Genomic DNA, 11,945 nt, shown 5'->3' with positions numbered 1-11,945 from the left:
CTGCACCATTTCCTCGAAGGAATACCATGCCAGAATGGAATCCTATTAGCAGTGGGAGGGGAGCATCATCTTTGACTTGGACCCAGAGCCCTTTAGTTACTGAGACACAGAGCCTTTAGTTACCTGGGAAGTGAATTTGACACCTCATTTTTTTATTTTTTAAAGGGCAAAAATAAACCAAGAGATGCAGTGAACATGAGCTTTTATTACAAATCTAGTTAGAAATAGGAGAGAAGAGTGTCAACTTGGAATTAAGAAAATAAAAAAAAACACCTCCTAGTGAAAACAAAAGTATCTTTTCTTCTAAGAAACAAAATTTATTGTGTTTATGCTGTAATGAAAACATTGCCTGCGTTTCAGGGAGAGAAGACAAAAAGAAAAAAATTCTTGGCTATACTTTTTTTCTGTCTGTGGAATTAAACAATGTCCATATTCAAGAAACTGAAGATGAAAACACAACAAAAACACAACAGTCTTTTTATTTGTGTAAATCAGATCAACACTGGACAATAAACCAATTTCTACCCATTACCATAACAGCTTGTCTATAAAGAACAGAAAAATTCAGATAGGATTCTACCTAAGGTCAAGCGTTGTTTTTTTTTTTTTTTCTCATTTTTTTTTTAACCACCCATTCACAGAGGTATAGATTCACAGATAAATAATCCCAAACTACTTGCCATATTTACACATTCCCATTAAATTAAGCATAAATAAATATATACAAACTTAACATGGATACCCTCCAGAACTCTTCTTCAGAAGAGTCAATAGATTGATACTTCTCGATTGTGTGGCAAAAACAATATTAGTGGATTAGAGACAAACTCAACAGTGGCGTCAATTTTGGCATTTAAAGAATAGTGTTCATTCCACTTTTTGAAAGAAAAGAAAAATGAATTTTGATATTTTGATATCTCTTCTTACTCTTCTTTCTTTCTTTTCCTTTCTTTTTTTCTTTCTTTCTCTTTTTAACCCCGATAATTTAACATATATTGGCACAGGAGGGGAAACACTATTTGGGCTCTTGAGGCAACATCAGATGGTTTAAGGTTATTATTTCCTTTCCACATAATGTATTACGCATACAGGAGATCAGATGTGATGACAAATTCTCTATAAACACTCTAAGTAGGAAGGAGTTGCCCTTTTAAGTAAGGCTTTGTACCAGAGGAACAGTGTGTAGATAAGTCCGGGACTTCAGGTTTTCCAAAGTTTTCATAGGATATGAAATAATTGCTTGAGAGAAAGCGGTTCCCTTGGCCAAAGAAAATAAAACAGCCAGGTCTTTGAAAGCCTCCTCGGTTCTTTATGGGAGTGTGGAGAAAGCTAAGGATGTGGAGCCAGAGAGAAGGAAAGAAAAATGCAAGATAATTTTTGTGCTGGGAGTGGTGAGAGAAAGTTAGTTTCCCAGTTTGGGGGAGAAATTAAAAGATCATTTTGATGGTGGAAACTTCTCCCCCGAGATCTGCTCCGTCTTCCCCACCCTCCCCAAGCCCATAATACCTGTAGGAGGAGTCAGGGTTGGACAGAGAATGGTCAGGAGACCTTTGGAACCTCCAAAGGGAACTTGGAAAGTGGAAAGTGTGAAGGCAGCGTTGCCACATCCTGACTCCGTTTTTCTATCTTTAGCTCTTTTCGTTTGGGAGTGCGCATTCGGGAGGGGGCACGCGGCACGGATAAAATGTCTGCAGAGTGCAGGGAGGAGGAAAAGCCGCAACTCACCTGTTTGGTTTGAAAACAAAACTCAAAAGGGCTTGTTTTAAACGTTTCCCTTGACTTAAAAGGCAAACTCTTGCGTTAATCCTACTGTTTATTGATTTATGGGCCCAAGGAAACCAAATCTTTTAATAACTCAATTATCAGATAAACGTAGCGGGCCTGGCTAACGAAAGCAAAGGGGGTGGGGGTCGTACAGAGAAGGAGAAGTGAGGGAGAGGGGAGGCAGTGGGCTCTCTCCACGCGGGGTTGGGGGTAGGCAGGGGAAACGCGCAAGGGGCTCTACTTAACGGGGGCGCGGGAGGCACGCTCGAATCAGGGCGAAGGACGGTGAAGAGAGCCTGCATAGCCACATAGGGCAATTCGTACCCCATCACCCACCTTTAGGAACGTGAGGAGGGAGCGTTTTCTCCCTGCCAAAGGCTGGGGAAGCTTCCGATTCCACCGGACATTTCTAGGCTACTTGCCCTTCGGGAGCAGGCGCCCGGAGTGGCCGCTGGTGGTAAAGGGCACGGGCAGCGCAGAGACCCTCCCCGCCTGCAGCCCGCGTGGCGCCACCCCATTACCTACTGGAGAATGGGGCTTTCTCGTTCGCCTTAGCCCTTAGGGTGAGACCTAGTGCGAGAAGGGCCGGCGCGGCCCGAGGCCCCTGCAGCGGCTGATGCTATGTCCTCAACACGACTGGGCGCGAGTGGCCCACACGCTCTCAGGACCTGCACAGTAAGAGCAAGGCGCGTCCATCGCGTCTCTCGAACGTCACACGCGTGGGGCGCGTTGCCCTGCAAGGAAAGGAGACGATGGTTTTCAATGTGGTTTCTCCTGGCCTTGTGCAATCAGAATACATACAATGCAAGCGGCCAGGCCCTCCGACAAAGGCGCAGGCTTCTGAGCTGGGGAGAAATGGAGTGTGTACACTCTCCATAAGGTTTAGTTCCCAACCTTTGTATTTAACCTCGTCTTGGGCTGAGCCCTGCACACCCAGATGTTCCCAAAGGAGCTAGCGGTAGATGGGCTGGGATGTGACATAAACTGTTGCTTGGACCTTCCTGGTGACCTGAAACCAGCTCCCTAACTCCCTCCCCCATAAAAGTGTCAGCGCAAAGCTCCCAGCAGGTGCCTAAACCCCAATCCTCCAACCTCCCCCCAAAGCCAAAGCCCTTGGGGCAGCAGAACTGAGAGTCCCCGTGGTTCCTGGTTCCTACGTGTAAATCCTGCAGAACAGACATCTGGATCTTTATCTTTCAGGGGTGTTGCAAAGATCCTAAGGTCTAGTTTGTATAAAGAGGTGCATGTATCAACACTAAGTTTAGAGACCACTGAGGGTGGATTTCCCCACTGCTTTGGGGAGGGTGGCGACAACAGGTTCCAGATCTTATTTCATAATAATGCTCAGATGAAGCCCAAGAAAGGAGTAGAGCTGCCAGAATGAGAGACATTAAATGCAGGAAACTTTATCCACTGGGAATAGTCTCAGTGTATACAGACGGCAAAATTCAAAGCTGAAATACATCTCCTTTCACTCTGCATTCATTATTTTGCCATTATATGCCAAAAGTACGCATCTGGGAGGGGGGAGTGTCTCATTCATAAAGCATCTTGTAAGAAAGCAATTGTGGCTGAAACACGAAAGCTTGCAGCACCCTCCTACCCACAACCACTGGAAAAGCTGCTTCTTTATGCGCTTGAATAGCAATCACCAAAGAGCCCAAGGAAATGGAATCTATTTCAAAAGCAGGGCAATATTGCTAAAATATTGGGCTCCAAGAGCCCTTACTCTTCTCCCCTAAAATTCATTTTTTCAACTCCCCCTCCCCTGGAATTCCGTGTTGAGGTATCTGTTAGCAACTAGACTCAAAGCAACTTCAATCTCTTATTGGCCACTTTCTAAATTATTCCCTTTGAGCTTCTTTAAAGAAGTGCACCTGCAGAATTCTGACACACAGGCTTTGATTAAAAAGGGATCGGATTTTTTTTTCTCTGTACCTTATAGATTGTGTAGGAAGCCCAAGTCCTCTTTGAAGAAGCTCATAAACCATGCGGGCAAAGCTTTGGAAAACAGAAGAGAATGAAATGGTACATACCCCTTCGAAGGAATTACATACTAATCAACGTATTCATATTGTGCTTTTTTTTTTTTTTTTTACTATGGTTCTTAAAATTGGTAGATGACACAAATAAAACAAATGCAAGATTCTCTGTATGCAGATGCTGGCCAGGCTGGGAATTAGTAACATTTCTGAAAGGAACTGATGATGAGTCTGAATCAACTTAATCTGGATTTTCCTCAGCCGCAGAAGCCTCTGCTCCGCTGGCTGGAGCCCCGCCGGCACCACCGCGGGCCTCCCTCCCCGCCCGCCCTCACCCTCCCAAGGGTGCCAACAGCCCGGGAGCTGGGCGCCGGTGAGTTAAGAACGCAGGGTGGGGTGGGGGCGGGGTACCAAGGGGACTGAAACACAAGGCAAAGGGGCTAACCACACTCATTTTCATCCCGGAAAATTCCTGTGACAGCTTGAGGGAGGGAGGGCGGGCAACGTAGAAAAGAGTGGCTGGGAGAGGGGTGAGGTGAGGTGAAAGGGTGGGGACTGCGAGTTTCCTAAAAAAATATTAAAAATTAAAAAGTTCGTGCGTCTCAGTCAACCAACTCTCAAAGCACTGACACCAACGTTTCTCCGATTTTCTTCCAATAAGTTAGCGTTTTCTCATGTTTAGTCTTATGTTTATTTTCCAAAGGGGGAAAATCATGGTTTTCTTTTATTATCAGTATTACTAAGCTTGAAAGAACTGAAGTGGAAAATCCAGACGTTTGTCTCCAAGTGTATCTTGAAATAGACACTGAGAACCGATATTGTTGCTCCGTTGAACGCCTCAGTTTTTTTTTAAGTTATTTAGCTCTTTTTTAAAAAATTTGATTGTATGTGTATTCTACCTAATATAATTCTTCCAAGCCAATCCAACATTTTAAAGCTAAAGTTAAACTTTTTGTTTTCCTTTTGTATTTAAAACATTTTTCTTTCTTTCTTTTTTTTTTTTTTTAATTTTTCATTTCCTGTGTTTCTCCTCCTTGTCGCCAGTTTTACTACCTGGGCCTTCCCCAGACGTGTGCCTGTTAGTGGTGGTGTTGTTCAAGAACATCTTGTCCATGCCTTTGAGCGCCTCGGTGAGATAGTTCTGCAGGGCCGTGAGTGCGGCGCAAATGGCCGGGGCGCCGAAGCCGTGCGTGATGAGGCTGAAGTGCGTGAGGCAGCTCTGGATCCCGGGCTCCAGGATGGGGCTAGGCCTGCTGTTCCCGATTGGCGTCCGGTCCTGCGCCAGCAGATCCGTAAATTCTTTACAGAGTTGCCTGCGAAGAAGGGAAAGGAATGGGGGGGGGGGGGGAATCACTCAGTGTCGTTGTCATTGGCATTAGAAAGGAGACACTCATACAAGCCCAGAGGCTCCCGGTCACCATAGAGCCGGAGAGCGAGGCTAATGTGGACGATTCCGCTCTGTTTCCCTTCCCAGCGCTCTCCCTTCTGGAGCAGCTGGGACTAGAAGGAAAGCGGGGGTGGGGAAGTTATGCACCCCTTCTATCCCAAAGCCTTGCCTTTTCCCCCTCAAATCCAATCTTTCCCCCCATCGTTCCAGGACCCCTTAAAGTCTGCATGGGAAATTCGCTAGGCTTTAGCATTTGGTTTTGAATATTCAGTAATTTTTGGCTCTTACCTGGCAGTTTTGTAAAAAAAACAAAAACAAAACCAAAACCCTTCCCCCTTCTCTCCTCTGCCTCGCTAACCTCTTGGTGATCAGACTCAAAAAGCCCTGAAAGATTTAAGCCCCTGAGCCACAAGCCTGTCCCTGGCACAGAAGCAGATTGCCGGAGACTTGCATGGCCCAGGGCATGCAACTGTTTATTCCAGGAGAGAATGCTGATTCCATAAAGTAAAAATCTGTTTACCTGTAGTATTTGGGGAGGAAGATATGTTTCCCCCCTTCTTCCCCTTTTCACCCTTTCTTTTAAGCACAGGCTACTGAAAATCATTGTACAACAGGATTGTTGTCAATATAAAAGGATCCCTACATTGTTTTAAAAAAGAAAACAAAAAGCCTTAACCATCTACAAGTAGATGGTTAAGACACGGGAAGGTAGATATTTATTTGTTGAAGGTTTTTAGTTCCTCAAGGCAACTACAATTTAGAGGAATCTTTCAGCCTTAGAAATCCTGCGTGCCTAAGTATGAATTGAGTTTATTTGAGAAATTTTTAATATAGGAGGTGGACAAGAGGGTTAATATAGGAGGGTTTTAGCTCAGAAGGTCCAATGGCTTGGCTCTGCTACCAGTCAGAGGAATGACATCCTAAAGGCCATAGCCTTTCACAGACTGGCAGACATCTCCTGTCAGTCTGTTTCCACTGGTGGTGGGGTGGGGGGGGCAGGGGGGTGGTGAGAAAGAAAAACTACAGAGTTCCAGTCCCAACCCCTCCACTCTCTTCATGGCCTGACATTTGGGGACATGTGGAGCCTGGACAACAGGTAAACAAGGCAGGTAACTACAGGCCCATATGAGTGACCCTGGGGCATCCTTTGCCAGGGAGATTACTCCCAGGAAGAGTAATGGCTGAAGGAGACAGAGAATACATCCCCCACTCCCACCTGCAGCAAGAGAAAGGGTTTTGGTTTTAAGACTGGCGGGTAGAGAATCCTAACAGACACCCTCTCTCTACCCTCTGTCGACCTCTCTACTGGTTTCTCAACTTGAAATGCACACCTACATCCTTACAACCAGGAAAAGATAGGTAAGGGTTCTATCTATCTAAATAGGGCAGCTCTTAAGCCAGGGGTACTTCGGAATCACCTGCAGGGCTCAAATGCGCATATCCATGCCTCTGCCCCCTGATTCCAATTCAGGGAGCTTGGGGCTAGGTCCACAAATAAATACCTTGGAAAAGCTCCCCAGATGATTCTGATACTCACCCCAGGTTAAGAATTGGTGTTCTAAGTGAAGTTACAGGATTTCAAGAGGTGATGAGTTGGGGGAAGTTACAAGCATTCCTTAGGGAAATCCTATTACCTGATTTATACACTTTAGTTTTATTTTTTCCCCAAAGTACATTTACTCTTTTATGAAGCACCAACAGTTCCCTGACCATCAGAGAGAGAGGCAAGGGGCAGAAGGGCAATAGATCTATTACACTGCTAGTTGGTGCATTAGAAGGAAACCTTCCAAAAAAGAGGATGGGTGCCAGGTTTTGATCGTTGGAAGAGATGGTTAAGGAAGTCTTTCTTAAGTTTGTACTCATTACCAAAGTGCCAAAAAGGAAATTCTGAACTGGGGAGAACAAATGCTTGGAGTCAAACATTCTAAATCTTCAAAGCCCAAAGCAGGGTCTGTAAGCAATTAAAGTTCTGGGACATTAATATTTTTTGACCCTGCGGAAAGGGGCAATCAAATTCCAATCACGTCTCAAAAACATCTGGACAAATTTGAGCAAATGATTTTTCAGCCTTCCATATATTTCTTTAAATTACGCTGTCAACGGAACAAACCGCGTCCTCCAGCACTAAATAAATGAGCGCTGCTGTTTGGGCCGAGCCTGCGAGAGAAACGTGCGGGTGCACGCAGCGCCGCCCACTGCAGGCCTGAGCCGGCCATAAAACACCAACAATATGACACCGAAGCCAAAGACAGGAGTAAATCAAATAAATAGAAAACCCACTGTAAAAGTTCAAATGAGCTCTAGACCTAAATTTAGCCAGAGATTTACTGTTTTCCCCTCTGGAGTTGTAGTAAATTTTGCGTCTGTGGAAGATGCCAAACAGCAACGTTGGAAAGAGAATAATTAGAGCTGTGGGTAGAGATGGGTACACATGGGTGACATAAAGACACCCGGAGCATGCATACAACAGAGAGAGGTGAAACCTGGCAGAAATGGGCACCTAGGGATCCGGGGAAGAACTCGAACAAGGACCAACCCAGAGAAAGTCTGCCTGGTCTCCCCAGGGTTGGGGAGAACTGTAAAAAGCCTGGATTCATATTAATAAAGCCATTCTCCCCCCAAAACTTGGTAATAGAGCAGACCCAGACAAACCCATAGCCCATAATCAAGCTGGGTGGGGAAGAGGGAGGAGAGAGGAGAGAGAGGACAGCAGGGTGGAGCCCGGAGAGCTCCTTGCCAGCAATCCACAGGCTGCAAAAGCTACTTCTACCACTAAGCTGCTTCCCAGCTCCACCAGTGGGGGCTGCATTGCCTCCCAAGCACTGCCCCCCTCCTCCCGGCCATGGCCCCCTGCCCCAGGAGTTGATGAGGTGATGCAACAGGATGGGAGGGCTCAGGGTTTGGGACACTCACTTGGTAGCCAGCAGCATATTCTTTCGGGAATGCAGGTCACTGGGGTCGGTGTGCTGCCGGTTCAAATACTCTGAAACAGCTTTAGCAGGAAACTCCGTTTCACAAATATACCCAAAATCCCGAGCTAAGTGAACAGCTTCTCCTGAAAAGACAGCAGCAGAGGTAATAATCAGTCCCTATTTCCTAATCATCCCAGGCCAAGAGATCCTTCCTGGTCCACTGCTGGTATTTACAAAAGAGACCAGCTGTTGGGGGCAAAAGCAAAGGTGAGACTGAAGTCCAAATAAAAATGACTCTCAGGCCATAAAGTTGATGGAAGAAACTTTGCTCCTGCTGCTCCATCAGCCTCTCCTTGATGATCTTTTCAGCCAAGTCCTAGCTAGACATCCCTGGAATAGCTTGGGGCTTCCTACACCCCATGCTTTCTCTTAAGGGAAAGATGGGCAGATATGTTCAGGAGTCACCTTACAATTGCATCTAGACAGTTGGCTGGATATTGGAGCCAGATTTTCCTCCTCCTTTTAAAAGCACCTGTTACACCTGCTTTAAATAAAATTTAAAGGTATTCCTATGTTTTGTATTATCTTTCATATCTTCCTATAACTGCACTAGGACAAAACCCCCCTCTTGTTAATAATTAATATACATATAACCATAATTCCTGTGTTTACATGCCCACATATATTAAAGAACATATGTAAAACATATATGGAATAAGTGTTTCTGTCCAGCAATGAAGTATTCATTCTTTGTCAGTTCCCTGATAGGTTTCAGGTTTCTCCTTAGAGGGTCCTGTCATCGTTTTCCTACTTAAGGACTTCCCACTGCACAAGATGACACAGCAGCTACAGAAAACCTGGACACCTGAGAGATTCCTCAGCTAATGTGGAAGTCCCTTTCAAATAAAGCATTATTACCCTTTAACGCACAGCCTTAGGTGTTCAAGGGATGATACCAAACATGAAAAGGAGATATGTTGAATTATCCTATAGTTACCATATTTTTAAGGGGCATGGTTTACTTTTAATCATCATCATTATAGTAACAAAAAAAAAAAAAAAAGACTTCAGGCATGATGCTTACAATGATCCAAATCCATAAAACTGAAAACTGCCAAATGAATATTGGAATTTCAGTAGTTTTCCTGTCTTGTCCCTTCTCCACCCAAATTCACATCTTGGATAGAGATCACCTTGACTGCTTTTACAAAATAAGGACAGTGATATTAGTAATTCCCTGAAGGGCAAAAAAAACGACCTCCCACCCCACCCCACCCCACCGCCAGGGGCTGAGTCAACTGCTAATAAGTGTGATAAGGAAATTTGGTGACTGCTGCCCCTGGAGGGTAAGTTTGGGCCAGACAATTTTGCCTTAAAGATGGCAAAGTGCAACGCCTATGAATGTGATGACTTTATGGTTGTTACTTGCATGTTCTAAGATCTCCGAAAATCAGTTCCCCATAGGAGTGTCATAATATCACATCCATAAAAACAGAAAGAAAAAAAAAAAAAAAAACAAGACCAACATGTTAGACTCTAGAGAAAATTCTACTTCCTTCATTAGGACCATCTGGCTGTATTTCCTATCCCTTCCCCATCCTGCAAATTAACTGCAGATCCTCTTGTTCTCAACTGTGTAGAAGATCCTGTTTATTATATACCATAAATATCATCCCCAACCCCAAAATGATGAGCAAATTAGAATGTGCTTGTTATAATTATGGGCCTTTAATTCACAATCAATGAATCTACACAGTAGGTCCTATGTGATTTCCCTCCTTGTTTCCTCACCACCACCCTCGATCCCATTTTTTTCCTAGGCCTCATTGGCTTCACTAAGCCAATTTCATCAATAACAAGTCCCAGGTAATCAGTAGGAGATAGGACCCTGGGAGTGGCATGAGATGGAAAATAACCATAGGGGTCATGAATGCAATAATAGTTTGATAAACTGACAATGTGTTTTCTACTACTGACGATTCAGAGGTAGAACCTGGGAAGGAGAGAGGTCTAGAATGCATTGCTGCTTCCAGAGTTACCTTGCAAGAGTTCATGCAGAGGGGTTTCACACACTGCATCCTGCACCTGATGGCAGAGGTGACCCCTGCACTGCTTTAGCGCCTGGACCTGAGCACTCTTCAGAGCTTAGGGACCCTCACACATGTCCCTTGGCCTCTCTGTAATTGCCAGCTCCCTCTAAGTAAAAGGACCTTTGAACTTCTCTCAGGCAGCCGCTTGACATCCAACTCATAAGGGCACAACAATCGCAATGATTTCCAGTTAATCATGAAACGTGTAAAATGTCAGCCTTCAGCCAACAGTTAAACTCAGCCACTTCGTGAAATGGCCACACGTCTTGCTTACCTTCCACCAGGGAGGTCAGTAACGTGACATTTGCTGCTTTGCGCCTGCCCGCGGGTAAATTCAAACCGATTTTTTCTAGCCTTTCTCGCAAAGATCTCCCCCCATTTTTCGATTTGGCTCTGAAATTGCAAGAATTAACATTCTGATTAACCTCAGAGTGTTCCTGAAACAAAGTTTAGATTTAGCAATCTAAAGCCCAGTGGAGCTTGAAGAGGTTTTAACTCGAGGTTAGCACATTTTCCCCCTTTCCTTTTGGTTATTTGCTGATAGTTTGCTGAGGTTTGCTTAATTTCTGCAATACAGAGCATAAAAAAAAATGAGTTGTTTTCTTTTCTTTTCTTTTTTTATCTCGTGAGAAAAAAAAGATACCAGATGGGAATAATCAGGGTTTAGGTTGTGGGTCCAGAAAAGGTAGAAGTTGCATAGGCAACACACAAGCTCTTTTCCTTGTACATAAACTGGGCAAGCACAACCTTGCTGAAAAGAAGGAAAGAACTGGGTGGTTCAGAGAGAAGGCACTAACTAGCTGAAACAGGTGGGGTTTTCCAGGAAGGAAGGGGTCAAGAGTCAATATAAAATGGAGTTGGGTTAAAAGGGGAAGGAAGACTGAAACATGAAACCAACACGATGATGATAATCGCAGTAAGTGTTAAACTAACACTTTAGGGAGTTTAGTTATGCGATAAGCACTGTATATTGATTATCTCACTTAATCTCATAGCAAGTTTTATACACACATGCTCAATGCCCAGGGGTGATTGAAAGAAACTTCCACACTCTGGGGCTCAAAGGGCTCACTTCAAGAGAGCAGAGCAAGAGGATTCAAAGTGAGAAAAATCCATGAGTCACACATTTACTTCTTTCCCAAATTCTCCCTCTATGTGTTAAATGCTGGGCAAAAATACAAGAAAAATACCAGTTACTCTGACCTCTCTCGTGGTACTCTTCACACAGCCACTTTCAGGAAAGAAAGGGACTTTCAACTCCCCAAAGAGGCTAACTTGAAAAGTTCATCTCCCACAGTGTTACCTTCATATTAGAGACATTACCAAATTGCCCTTCGACCAGGCACAGGCAGAAATTCCGGGGGAAAGGCTGTAAATCTGAAGATAAAAGCCATCTCTTCCCGCATTTTCCCAAAGGAGTCTATGGAGTGTCTTCTTCCCATATTAAGGAGCACTTGAATGCCCCCAAGAAATAACTATTCCTATTTCATTGTTATTATTGGTGGTGTTCTTACTGAAGACAGGAGGTCGCAAATCTAGCATGGAATTTTTCAAACTGCAGGGAACAATGCCTCAGTGGGCAGTGACCAATTTAGTCGGCGGCCAACCGTATTTTAAAACAAAACAGTATATTACTGGTACAAAGCAGGTTACTCCATGAAACGTCTGTTTTAGATAAGTGTGTAGGTTCTGAGTCTCACTCAGGCTACAGAATGCCCTCCAAGTGTCCCGGGGAGAAAAAGAGCCCGGCGCCAGGCACAGGGCAGGGAGAGAGGGAGGTTCCCAGCACCAACAGCGGGAGAGCGAGCGG

General features: G+C 44.6%; 1 protein-coding gene across 2 annotated transcripts in view; it reads right to left on the bottom strand.

Annotated features, from left to right (window-relative positions):
- Positions 1 to 929: 929 nt before the first annotated feature.
- The window catches only part of TFAP2B (transcription factor AP-2 beta), a 29,044-nt gene continuing 18,028 nt past the window's right edge, over positions 930 to 11,945 (bottom strand). For both annotated transcript variants that reach the window (XM_004771885.3, XM_004771886.3), the window contains 3 exons: positions 10,410 to 10,528; positions 8,047 to 8,188; positions 930 to 5,059 (listed from right to left, as the gene is read on the bottom strand). In XM_004771885.3, coding sequence (XP_004771942.1) covers positions 4,759 to 5,059; positions 8,047 to 8,188; positions 10,410 to 10,528 — 562 coding nt within the window. In that variant the 3' untranslated portion in view covers positions 930 to 4,758. The remainder of the gene's footprint in view (positions 5,060 to 8,046; positions 8,189 to 10,409; positions 10,529 to 11,945) is intronic.

The sequence above is a fragment of the Mustela putorius genome, unplaced genomic scaffold, assembly GCF_011764305.1.
Source record: "Mustela putorius furo isolate JIRA1106 unplaced genomic scaffold, ASM1176430v1.1 tig00003983_pilon_pilon_pilon, whole genome shotgun sequence".
Lineage (NCBI taxonomy): Eukaryota > Metazoa > Chordata > Mammalia > Carnivora > Mustelidae > Mustela > Mustela putorius.
Note: the sequence above shows the minus strand (reverse complement) of the source record. Positions and strands in the feature narration are given on the sequence as shown.